This window comes from Trichosurus vulpecula, chromosome 3 (genome assembly GCF_011100635.1).
Source record: "Trichosurus vulpecula isolate mTriVul1 chromosome 3, mTriVul1.pri, whole genome shotgun sequence".
In the NCBI taxonomy this organism is placed as follows: domain Eukaryota; kingdom Metazoa; phylum Chordata; class Mammalia; order Diprotodontia; family Phalangeridae; genus Trichosurus; species Trichosurus vulpecula.
Window position 1 is genome coordinate 358161718 of NC_050575.1, and position 13374 is coordinate 358175091.

At 38.8% G+C, this 13374-nt stretch overlaps 1 protein-coding gene across 1 annotated transcript in view; it reads left to right on the forward strand.

The window, feature by feature from the left end:
- Positions 1-13374, forward strand: part of PRKD3 (protein kinase D3) — a 102141-nt gene that overhangs the window by 64501 nt on the left and 24266 nt on the right. Inside the window, exons 9-14 of the mRNA XM_036750722.1 lie at positions 206-329; positions 1337-1414; positions 5995-6271; positions 8193-8245; positions 9707-9779; positions 12359-12465. Of these exons, the coding sequence (XP_036606617.1) occupies positions 206-329; positions 1337-1414; positions 5995-6271; positions 8193-8245; positions 9707-9779; positions 12359-12465 (712 nt within the window). The remainder of the gene's footprint in view (positions 1-205; positions 330-1336; positions 1415-5994; positions 6272-8192; positions 8246-9706; positions 9780-12358; positions 12466-13374) is intronic.

The following is a 13374-nucleotide window of genomic DNA, read 5'->3' on the forward strand; positions in this document are numbered from 1 at the left end:
TCTTGTCAGAGGAGACATCCTGATCAAGGATTTGAAGGCATGTTTGGAGTGGGAGAAAGTTGTTTGGTTTCTTATTTTTAAGTCTGTTTGGCTTTTTGAATTATTTGAAAAACATCACCTTAACAGAATTCTGATCAGTGACAGTGCATGTGATTTCTTAAACTAGGTTTTAATATTTCTAATAAATTTTAAACATTTTTCATAGTCCATCAACGAGCAATAATATTCCACTGATGAGAGTTGTACAGTCAATCAAGCACACGAAGAGGAAAAGCAGTACCATGGTGAAAGAAGGCTGGATGGTGCACTATACCAGCAGAGACAACCTGGTTGGTAATTTTGTATATTTAAATGCCTTCATGTTTGTTAAAAAATGTCATTACTTGTGTACTCTTTCAAAGACTGCATTGGGGTGTTTGATTATTTTTACATATTGAGAGGAATTTTATAAGGTAAAACATATAATGGTTTATATCTATAACTAGGGAGGGAGGTAGAGAATTCAGAAAGAGTCAGGAGGAAGGCCCTGAAAATGACTGATTGAAAGAAATTGGGGTCTGTAAATAAAGGTAGAAGGAGCTATAATTAAGTCTAAAAAGGCACTACAAGTTATGGGCTAAGATGAGAAGATTAGAAGGCATTTAAAAATCTGTTTTATTTAACAGTCTTTTGTAAAGAGAAGGTTAAAGTCCTTTTTTTTTAATCAAAGAAGGATAGTGCTTTAATTGCAAGTGGGTAATTTTAGATTAGCCCTAAAATTTTATAGGCAGGAGTTTTGAGACACTTGAATGGGTTTTAAAAGGCTCTATAAAGAAGGTCTTCAGGAAAAAAGATGAGACTTCCATATTCTTGGATGGTTTGGCTAAAGTTTTTTTTTTTTGGTCATTTTTAAAATGTGGTATTTTGTTTTTCCCCAGTCACATGTAAAAATAATTTTAACATTCATTTTTAAAATTTTGAGTTCAAAATTCTCTCCTTCCTCCTTCCCCCACCTCCCCCATTGAGAAGGCAAGCAATTCAATATAGGTTATACATGTGTAGTCATGCAAAACACTTCCATAGTAGTGTTGTAAAAGACTAACTGTATTTCCCTCCATCCTGTTGGGTAAAGTTTTTTATGTAGATAATGAAGATTTGCCCCTCCCCTCCCTAAACAAACTTGTTATCCAAGAGAAAGCTTAGCTGCTTATGAGAATGAACATGCTAACCGTCTGGTATGTTAGAGCGTTTGTATATTATGAGTGTGTGACTGCAGATATGCAAGTAGTTAAAAGTAAGTATTCAGAACTCAGAGCACCCTACTGTTTTTTGTTTTTCTTTTTTTTTTTTTTTGTAGAGGAAGAGACATTACTGGAGGCTTGACAGCAAATTCCTTACATTATTTCAAAATGAATCTGGATCGAAGTATTATAAGGTAAGGACTCTGGTTTTTCAGAATGTTTAATTTTTCAAAAATATATGAAAATATATAGAAAATGTATGAATTCATTAATTACATTAAATGATATTTATTACTTTTCACACCCATGACCTTATTTTTATCTTATGCTTATTCTTTCATAAAACAGTAGTGGTAAGATAGGTGAAAATATCCATTTTGCTGATGATGGAGTAGATAGAGTGCTGAACTTGGAGTCAAGAGTGGGGGAAGGGAAAGGGAATAATCACTTATTAAGCACCTTCTATCTGTCAGGCACTGTGCTAAGCACTTTACAGATATCATCTCAAGTCAAGAAGACTCGAGTTAGAATTCTGCCTCATACACTAGCTCTCGGCTTCAGCGTCCTCATCTATAAAATGAGGCTAAAAATAGCACCTACATCATACAGTTGCCGTGAGGATCAAGCAAGATCGTACGTGGAAAGCGCTTTGCAAACCTGAAGGCGCTATGTCAATCTTAGTTATTACTACCACTGCTACCACTGTTACTGCTGCTAAAGCGACTCAGTGCTAGACCTTTTGACAGTAATGTCTCCAGGAATAAAATTTGGAACCTCCAATCAGTGCGGCCTGTTTTATTCATAATTTATACTTAGCTTGATCTGTGATCTCTCTGTCCACTTCTGTAATCTTATCCAGCTGGTGCAGATTGCGAAATCCTACATAGATGATAAATCCAGCAGACTGCTTCTTTTATATCTCAGGGCTATAGGCCTTGGGCTGTCCATTCTTGTTATGTGACGAATCATCTCCTTTTTTAGACATAAATGCACCACATGGTGCCTTTTATACCAATTTTTGCCCATAGAACATTGGTTGTAATATGTTAGAGCCTGCTCACACCCACCATGTGTTATCCCATTGTCTTGTAGTTTTGGTTGCTTCTGGTTTAAGCTTCCACAAATCCCAACTCCAATATTTCATTGTGGTGTGGGATTCATTGGGTTATCAAAGGTTTTGCCAGCAGAGTGCAGGCTCTGGCTGGTGCTGCCATGCTAGAAAAACTGCAAATATAGCCCTGGCAACATGATTCGCCTCACTAAATTCTCAGAGGCTTTTCACTGTTACGTTGGCCACTTTTTGATTAATTATTTGGCTTGGCAACCCATGGAACAAAATATGATGTAGAATGGCCCCAAGTTCTGCTGGGCTCCTTCTTTGCATCTGTGATAGGGGAGGGAGGGACATGTGGTCCTAAGAATCATAGGACTTTAACAGTTGGTATACTAAATCAGAGGCCCTTGTGTAGTGGAAGACACTTCTGCCAGAGGTCCTAGAGGAACTGAATCCTCTCAGTCTTAACATTATAACTGTAAATGAAATGAGAAGCATGATGAAGACTCAACTAAGAGGAAGAATAGCTGACAGGGTTGCATTAAAGGGTCTGTCAGAAGGTGATGAAAACACTTCATGGGACATAGGGCCATATGTTTTGGTACTTAGGATAATGCACAAAGGACCACCATGAAGATGATTTCAGCTCATATACTAGAATCTGTTAGAGAGGAGGGGGGGGCGGAGAAATTCTCCCAAAAGATTTGGTAATACTCTTACATTACTGTATATTTAATACTCTGTGGCCTTCACAGAAAAGTGGGCAAAGGGGAAAATAGCAAAAAATATGTCTCAACAGTAAGAAACACACACACACAGATTCATACACAAATATGTATATAAAATCGGACACTGTCACAGACTCTTAGTATCTCCTAGGGAAATTTAGCTGATGCAAATGTATCATCACGACTAAAAGATGAAAACCAGAAGAGCCTAGGAACCACCTTAGCCAGCAGACACTTGATCTCCTTTGCCAAGCCGAGAGCTGTGGGAGTCAAGGGCTAGAACACAAGTTTGTAAAACCTTCCAGAGAAGAATTGTAAAGATTATAGGCAGGATCATATCATAAAACATGTATAAGTAGAGAAGAGAAAATGAAATTTACAGACAAGAATTCAGTGAAATTAAGTTTCAGGGGCATTTAAGGATGAAACTGGAAAGAGCACAAATAGGTGAAAAATGGAAACAAACCTATAAAAGATTTCCATGACAGGCTCTTCCCTGTAGGGCTGAGTGGAGCCGCCACACCAGTCCTTGAGCAGCCCTGTAGGAGAAAATGACAGCTCACGTTTACTTGGAGCTGTAAGATTGAAAAGCGTTTTACAGGCGTTATCTCATCTGAGCCTCACAACCACCCTGGGAGACTGGCGCTAGCATTATTATCCCAAATTATAGGCGAGGAAACTGACACTCTTGTGCCTTGTCCAGTGTCTGCATCCCACCACTGTCCTCCAGTGTGACACTCTCTCATAGAAACAGCATGAAAGAAAACAAAAGAAAGAGCAATAGCTGGACTAAACCAGTTACCAGGTATGCACAGAGAAGGCCTGTGCTGGAGGCAGCATAATTTTGAAGGTATTGAGGCCTCAACTCTGGATTACTAAACATTTGGAAAAAAAAATCATACTCTTACTATCCCCCCAAAAATGTGACCCGGAAAATATTTCTAACTTGGGATCCATTCATCATTATAGAATTTTCATGAGCATAATCTGTATGTACAATGTGGTTATCTTTGGTGAAGCTGTTAGAGGGGAGTAGGTAGGATTTCACAAATGATGTTCTATAGCAGACAATTTTTTTCTTATTAACTGAAATCATACAGAATAAAAGATACATTGTATTTACTGTTTATTGATTATGTAAAAAGCATTTGATTTGGTAGTGCAAAATGATGCTTTCATTCATACACATACGCATGCACACACACACACACGCACGCACGCACACACACACACCCCAGAATCATTGATGGTTCTTGCGATGATGAGAAAACAGAAATAATTTTGTTTAGTGACTTTCTGATTGTTAATATTAGGATAGGAAAAACACTAGGGAGGAAGCTGGTTGTATCCATCTTGGATGAAGTGTAACACATAGTCCATATGGAAGTATAGATTGTAGATAGTGAAGTTCTCCAAATACTTCTGCTTGCTGATGATATTGAGCCAATTGCATTGTGCCCCAAAATATTGCAGATCCTCCTAAATGAGGTCCAGAGTCACTCCAAAGAGTTTAGCCTAACTATCCACTCCAGAGAAATCAAGTGGATAAAAGAATGCCTGTTGTGCAGAATATTATTTTCAGTTGAGTGGAAGCACATTGAGTTGTCCAGTGGAAAGAGATTGGAACATGTGAGGTAAAGTCAGTTAACGTGTTTATTCAAAGCCTGCTTTGAGCTGGGCTTCATGTTCTTTACTTTGCTTGGATCGAACCTGTGGATGGAAAGTGAGCTTGGCTCAGAACCGACTAAACTGGAGGAGAGGAGGGTGCATTATCTTTGGGAAATTGTGGAGTGTTTGTCATAAGCCCACATTCTTCCTGAAACAAAGGCCTTTCTTTTTGTCATCATTGATTTAGGGCTGGAAGAGGTATAGATAGAGGAGGAAATGGAGGCTTTGAGAGATCGGCTTGCCAGGGGTCACAGAGTAAATTCTGAGGTGGCCTTGAGCCGCTGTCCTCACTGCTCCAAATCTGCTTCTCCATTCACGGTGTGCTGACTCCACGGCTGCCATGAGCATCTCGCATCCTGGCTGTTACCATCTACCCTGATGACAGATGCTGACTTGTCTTCCTCCATGCCTAGACTCCTGGTGCCTGTGTTTTGACCTGACAGTTTCTAAGCAATATTGATGAATGTCATAACTGGAAAGATGAGAAGAGCCAAGAAATAGTGTGTTATTAAGCCATTGTTTTGGGCCCTCACTTACATCTCAGGGGGTAGACTGAATATCTCTGCTCTAAAGAGTTATGGTCAGTAACAGAAAGATGAATGGCTCATACAAGGACCACTTCTCCAATCCTGTCTTCTACTTTAGCCACACGACTCCTCTTTGCTTTATAGGACCTTGGATATAGTAGGCCCTCAGTAAAATATTCCTTAATCTGATTTGGTGGAGAGGCAGCTGGCCTCAAGGCCAGGAAGACCTGGGTTCAAGTCCCACCTTTGATGGATTCTGGCCATTTGATCTTGGGCAGGTCACAACCTCCCAGTTTTCTAGGCCATTCTCTAGGGCAGGAAGCTTTAGAGAAGGCACTCATCTGCATTGGTAGATGGTGTCTTGTCACTTGGAAGTTCTTGTGTCAGGGACGTCGCAAGTTCAGTCCATAGCCCCATGATTTGGTGACAGTTGGTAAGAGCAAATGCTGGTAGCAACAATGAAGCCCCCCTCCTATATCATCTCCTTGCCCCTGAATGAGTTGTGGGCAGCTTCCTGGATAAGGAAGTGTTCTCTTTGCCAGGCTCATTTCTAATTCGAAGCCTGGACCCTGTGCCTCCCCCTCTCTGTCATGTCTCTGTTGATGCTGTTAGCTTGCTCAGGCTTCTAAAAGCAAGAGTCAGTAAACCCAAGACTGGTTCTTGGCTATGTACTCTCTGCTTCACGTACTGTGCACTTTCTTGCTTTTCTTGTCTGGTAGGAATTGAGACCTTAAGTTACTTCGTTTGTCTGAACAAAGGTTTATTCACATTTTTCAATGCTTTCTTTTTTATTTCAGGAAATCCCACTTTCAGAAATTCTCCGCGTGTCTCCGCCACAAGATCTTTCTCACATTTCCCACGGCAGTAACCCACACTGTTTTGAGATCATCACTGATACGATGGTCTACTTTGTGGGAGAGAACAATGGAGGCAGCTGTCACAGTCCGGTTCTGGCGGCCACGGGAGTGGGGCTTGATGTAGCCCAGAGCTGGGAAAAGGCCATTCGTCAGGCTCTCATGCCAGTCACCCCTCAAGCTAGCGTTTGTACTTCTCCAGGACAAGGGAAAGATCACAGTAAGCAATCAAGTTGTTTAGGACAATTTTAGTCTGAATGCATCATTTTAGTAATATAGCACAGTACCTTGCTATTCCTTCATTAAAATATTGTTTCCCATTATAACCACTCGCAACAGTTAACTCTTAGACCATTTTTTGCTCTTCTTATAGAAATACCCTTTATTTTTGGCTCATGGCTGAATTGTGTGCTGGTCTAAACCAGTTATAGGGAATTAAATTATAGAGGTAAAGAATAAGTTCTACTTTTTAAGTGTTAATAACTTAAGTTATTAACTCTTTATTTCCTAAAGAAATGTAAAAAGTAGGTTCTCGTGTCTCACTTTCTACAGGGGGCCTTTTCTAATATCTCTTTGATGCTAGTACATTCCCTCTGGATTACCTTCCATTTACACTGTATATGTCTTGCACGTGTAGTTATCTACATGCTGTCTCACCTATTAGGATATCAGCTCCTTAAGGGCAAGGATAGTGTTTTTGCCTTTCTTTGAGTACCCAGGACTTAGCACGTTGCCTAGCACATAGTGATGGTTGATGGAAAGGAAATTTGTCATGTTAATACTGTTAATTTTGTAAAAGCTTAAGTTAACATTAAAAATTGAATAGTATTCATAGTGAGACTCATGGTACAACACCCCTGAATACCTTAGTTAGTTTACTGAATTTAAGACATGCTAGTTAAAAGTTATAGGAGAGCTTCCATTATAATTATCTCATTTGGGCAAGTATTTGGTGTTTCCTCTGTCAGCACTGTGCCAGTAACCTTAGAAGGACTCCTCCTTGCCTTCAGAAAGCTTGTACTCTATTTGGAGAAGACATAACCTAAACATGTAAATGAGTTAAGTAGCGTGAGGCAGTATAAAGTTAGTTGCTAAATCCAGTGGTGCAGATAAGTAAAGTTCGTAGGAGGGGAAAGAGCAGTGTGGGTTTGAATAGTCACAAAATGGTTGTTGGAGGAAGTAGGGCTTGGGGGAGTAGAGCCAGAGAGGCCTTTGGTTAGATGAAGACAAGGGGCTGCCCTGTTCAAGGAGAGAGAGGGGAGAATAAGTGGGGGCAGTAATGAAGAGGTGATGATAGGTAGGCAGCATAAAGGTCAGCCTGGCCACCTCAGATGTTATCTGAGGAGCTGTAGGAAATGAGGTTGGACAGGAAGGGAGGGGCAAAGAGATAAAGGGCCTTAAAAGGTCATCCAAGGACTTCCAAGTTTCTTTGTGAAGACATTTAGAAACTATTGCCTTTCTGAGCAGAAATAGTGTTTGAGGAAGATTGTGCCCTTTCTTGTTTTAATAAAGATTTGAAAAGGAGTTAACCTAGACTGGAAGACTCCTTGCTTAATCTTAAAATGAATTTCAAGATGATTAAAAATTTCATGAATTATAGTTGGTATTTAGAAGTTACTTTTAGAGAGTTATTATGATACTCTCTATTGTTTGTCCTTTTTTTTTTGCCTGTTATCTTACATCTAACTTTTGTTAAGAAAGTATCCTGGCAGAGAGGCCAGGGTCAGGGTTCAAATCTGGTTCTTGTTTCTTCATGTTTGTGTGATGTCACTTCATTCTTATGGGCCTCAGTTTTTCCATCTATAAAATAGTGGGGGTTGGAAAAAATAATTTCTTACAACTCTAAATCTATGAACCTGTGCATCTCTTTTTGATGAGGTTTTATAGGTTTCTAGGGCTATAAAAATGACGTAACATTTTTATCTGCTTTTGGTTCATATGTTCTCTCCTTTTCCTCCATCTTTTCTTTTTCCTGTCTATTATCTACACATTAAGTCTGGAAAATAGTTCATTTCATAATCTTAGATCTATCTTTTTCTTTGGTTGAAATATTAAAAATCATTCCGGATCATTGTTCAGTTAAGTAGAGTGTCAACATTTTCTTGTTCTTTCCATTAATTTATTATTTTCACTTTTTACAGATGAGTTGTCTATTAGCATCTCTGTATCTAACTGCCAGGTCCAAGAGAATGTGGTAAGTAATAGTCCTAACAAAATGCACAGTTTAGCTGATTATTATATGATAAGACTTACTAAGGATAAACATTCATTTCAGCGCCTTTATCCAGTATACGAGGCACTGTACTAGGCCCTGTGGGAGATAAAAAGGTGAATAAAACATGTTCTCTCCCTTCTGCTAGCCTATGATCTAGCAGAGGAGGCATATACATATACCCACATAACTACAACGAAAGGCAATATACAATATAAGTCAGTCCTAACAATTGATCAACGGTAAATGCTGTAGAGTGCAATACAATAAAATAAACATTTGGTAAGTGCCTGTTATGTACTGGGAATACTGGTACTGAGCTCTGTGGATACAAAGAAGAAGAAGGAAGCTGAAGGGAGGGGAGGTGATAGGATGATAATTACGATGTTGGTGGTGGTGGTGGTGGTGGTGGTGGTAGAGGTGGAGGTGGAGAGAAGCTGGTGGCAGAGAAATGGTGAGGATTCTGAGTCCTCTATAAAAGGAAGCTTTAGGAGAAGATTTTTGCTCTGCCCTTTGGTCCTCCAGTCAGAGGGGCTGAGATTTTACTGCTGAGGGGCAAGTGCCAAAGCTGGAGTAATCTCCATGATGAGGAATTTCCTGGTGATAAACTTATGGAGGTGAGGGCAGCGTGGGTGATGATAATGTAGATGAAACTAAGCAGAGCAGTTGGTGACAAATGCCGAATGAAGAGATACCTGGGAAGAGTGGTACAAACAGTTTATAAGAGGTGGGAGAAGGAAAAAACTGCTTCTTATTTAAGACATTGAGGGAGTTTACATTAAAGTTGATTCTCGAAGTATGGATAGATTTTTGACAGATATTGGTGGGGGAAGGGTTATGTTTGGAGGTAATGTTATGAGCAAAGGCCAGAGGCAGGAAGGCCCAAGAAATGTTCGGGGACCAAGATAGGTTCATTTTAATGGAAGCATAGGCTGTTCATCACTACCCTCACACTGTCAGCTTAAACTTGTTAAATATGAACCTTGGGAAATTTCTTTATGGTGGGGGGGAGGGGCAGGAATTTCTTTAGAATGAGGTATGAAACCTTTTAATAATGATGCAGGGCAAAATGTTCTTATCTTTATTAATAATTTACTTTTAATCCTACACCCAAATTTTGTGATATATAAGATGTTTAAAGAAACAAGCCAATTTTAGTCAAGTTTTTGTAAAACAATGTCCTATTCTTTCATAATGTAGTCCCAAATTAAGATTTAAAGCATAATAATTGGGCATTAACTTTTCAGAGGCATAGTAAAGAAAGCTTACATTTTGAAAGATACATTTTACTTTTTCTGTAGGATTTTTAAAAAACTGTGAAAGCTAGCATATTTATCATAGTGGAAAGTTACTGGAGATATCTATTAAATATTAAGTTATTAATTTAAATTATATTTAAATATAAATATTAAATTATTTCTTTCTTGTTTTTTCCTAAAATAGGATATCAGTTCTGTATACCAGATCTTTGCTGATGAAGTCCTGGGTTCAGGACAGTTTGGCATTGTATATGGAGGTAAGCCATTACAAATGAACTTTAATTTTTTTAAATAGATTTTTATTGATGCTTTTTGTTTTTATATCACCAGCATTTCCCACTGCATCCTTTTTACCCCATTCCACCCAGAGAGCTATTTCTTGTAATAAAGAATAAAAGAGAAAGAGGGAAAAAAGTTAAGCAGAACTAGTCAACGTATGAAAAAGTCTGTTATTTAGAATGTTCAGGGGAAAATGTCTTCTTATATCTCTTCTTTGGGACCAAGCGTGATCATTGAAATTTTTCGGTGTTCAGTTTTTGTTGTTTTGTTATTCTTTCTGTTTACCCTGTGGCAGTTATTGTGTATATTGTTTTCCTAGTTCTGCTTACTTCACTTTGCCTCTGTTCATGTCTAAGCAGTCATAATTTTTATTTCTTAATGCATAGTAATATTTCATTATATTCATGTACCACAATTTGTTATACATTCCTGACTGACAAGCATCTACTTTGTCCAGTTCTTTGCTGCTACAAAAAAAATATATGCAGCTCTTCTTTCTGTCATTGAACTCTTGGTGTATGCTTAGCACTGTCATCTAGAAGGTAGAACTAACGCAGATTTTTAAAGGCAAGAGATTCAAACAAGAGAAGGTCAGAAGGAAATTTTTTCATCTCATGAAGGACAGCCACTACAAAGTCTTGGAGGTGGAAGATGAAATTTCATGTGTGAGAGCAGTAAGAAAGGCCAGCTACAGAGCATGGAAAAAGGAGTGATGTATAATGCTGGGGAAGGCAGCTTGTGACAGGCTTTAAGGGATTAATAAGAACTTGTCTTTGAATATGGAGCCATTGGAGTTTACCCAGTGTTAGAGTGACTGGCAGACCTGCATTTTAGAAAATTAATTTTGACAGCTGTTTGTAGGATGGATTGGCAAAGGCTTGAGTTGGGAAGACCAGATGTGAGGCGAGGAGGGCTCGAGGTGACATCTGTGCGAGCAGAGAGAAGGCGATGGATTTGAAAGCTGTTTCAGGGGTATAAATGTGAGGGGAGGGAGAGTGAGGAGTCAAGAATAATGCTTTGGTTATGAACCTGGGTGACTAGCAGGATTATCTTGCCCTAGAGAAAAATAGGGAAATTTGGAAGAGGGCTAGATTGTGTAAAAAAGATGATGTAATGTTTTGACATGTTGAGTTTGATATGCCTGTGGAACATCTCATCTGAAATGTCTGATGCTCATGATCTGAAGTTATTTACATCAGTACCATGTTTGCTTCATAAATAATTGCATACTTTTCATTACAACTTTCTATTTTAAAAGTGTCTGTGTTGAAGCATTCTAAAGCTTTGATGAATTGGTGATCTCATTGATGTGGGTACTTGCAAATCTCTTGACATTTCATGAGGAATCGGTGTCCTTAAGGATGTGAAAAAATGTTCATTCTTGTCTAAAGCTCACTTTTGTGGTTTTGTGTGTTTTCAATTTAGAGAGTTAGAGAAAGATCATCTATCACAGAAATGTATAGTATTAGGGAGCAAGGAATGCTTTAGATATTAAATGATTACCTTGTTTGCATAATTTCTTCCCATTTAAAATTTTTATTTTATCAAGTCTCTATTAAAGTCCTCCTATTGCCCTTTCTTGTGGTGTGGCAGCAGCTGGGGGTCCAGTGGACGTCACAGTTATGGACTTGGAGATAGGAAGACTTGAGTTTGAATCCTGTCTCCGACACTTACTAGTTATTTGAACCCCGGGCAAGTCATTTAACTTCCCTCAGCCTCAATTGCCTCATCTATAAAGTGTGGATAATTGCTTCCACTTCCCAGAGTTGTCTTGAGGATTAGATGGGGTAAAATTCAAGTCCTTTGCAAACCTTAGAGGCTGTATCAGTTCTCATTCTTTCTCTACCCCAGCCCATCGTTGTCTCGGGTTGTTGAAGGCTGTGCCAGTGAAGCGCCATCTCTGGCCATCTCTGCCAGTCTCAAAAGACTTATGGACTCAGCGCCTGCCATTGGAAGGGCAGCTTTGGACAGAGGCTCATTGCCATAAGGGTGGCCACTGGGAGAGGCATTTTTTGGTCATCATAATTTATGATGATGTTTTCTTGAAGTAGATGGGGTTACAGTATAAGTATTTTACTAAGAATACAAGGACCTGGAGGGAGTAATGTTCTCAGCTACTGGCCTGCCAAGAAGGGTGAACTTGGAATAAAATGAAGTCAGGAGCCTAATTTTCTTCCCTGGCTAAATACTGAAGGCTTGATCAGAGCACATTAGCTGCTGTCACTACCTCTCTAAGCACTCTTCCCCTTACTTTCAGCAAACAAAGTCATTTTGGCCTCCTAAAGTATCCCGGTTGAGTCTCTTAAATAACCCTTTCATAGGTAAATAAATAGAGAAGGGAAAATACCAGTTTTTTTCCTTCTCAAAATTAGTATGAGATTAATTAAGGAGGTGAATTAACAGAAATATTAAGAAGACAGGAAATGCACAAACAAATTTAGTACATTTCAAGTAAGCTTGCTTATTTCAGCTGGTGGACAATTTTCCGTTGTAGTGTTTTATATTTGTGAGAGCTCCCATTTTAGCTCTATTACTAATTTCACTTCTTTTTCTCCAGGAAAACATAGAAAGACTGGACGGGACGTGGCTATTAAAGTAATTGATAAGATGAGATTCCCCACAAAACAGGAAAGTCAGCTTCGTAATGAAGTGGCCATTCTGCAGGTAAAATAGCAATACTTTTTATTTTTTTTAAGTTTCTGTCATATTTGTTGGCAAAACTAACATTTGCTTTCTCTTACTGTCACCTGGTCACTAGATGGATGTCAAAATTAGTTTCTGGAACTATAATTTGGTCTTACTTTTCAAAATTACATTAAAAATGTATAAAGATTTAATTTAAACCTAGAATTGCAGGGTAATAAGTAAGGAAAGTTATCTACTATGTTGTATTCCGGTATCAAATACTAGTAAAATGTCTTCTTTTAAGTCACAACTCTAGGTGCTCAGGGTATTTGGTTCTGTTTTGTCTGTAGTGTTGGGTATTCCATGGAGATTATTTCACATTAATCCCAGAATGTTCAAGTTAGGAAGGATATCAGTGATCATGTAGCCCCTCATATACCTGAAAAAAATTCCCTCTTCTATATACCAAATAAGTGGCCATCCAACTTTTACTGGAATATCTCCAGTGAATAGGAGACCTTGATTTACCAGTGTGGGTCATTCTATTTTGGTGTTGTTTTAGTTGTTAAGAAGATTTTTCCTTAATTCAAACCTAAATTTGCCACTTTGCAATTTCTACCCCTTGCTCCTAGTTCTGCCCTCTGGCACCAAGTAGAATAAACATAATTCTTTTTTTCAGGTAACAGCCCTTCCTACATTTGAAGACAGCAATCATGCTCCTATACCCTCTCTTTTTTAGGTTCAGTAGCCATTTCTCTAGCCTCTTCTCCTATGGCACAAAGTCGAGGCCTTTCACTATTCTGGTTGTGCCCTCCAGCTTAATGGTGTCCTTCCTAACATATGACACCCAGAGCTGAACAGAGCTCTCGACAGGAGCTTGGGTCAGGACAGAACTATCATTTTCTTTTTCCTAGAACTGGTGACTCTTTTTGAACAGCCTGAGGTGAA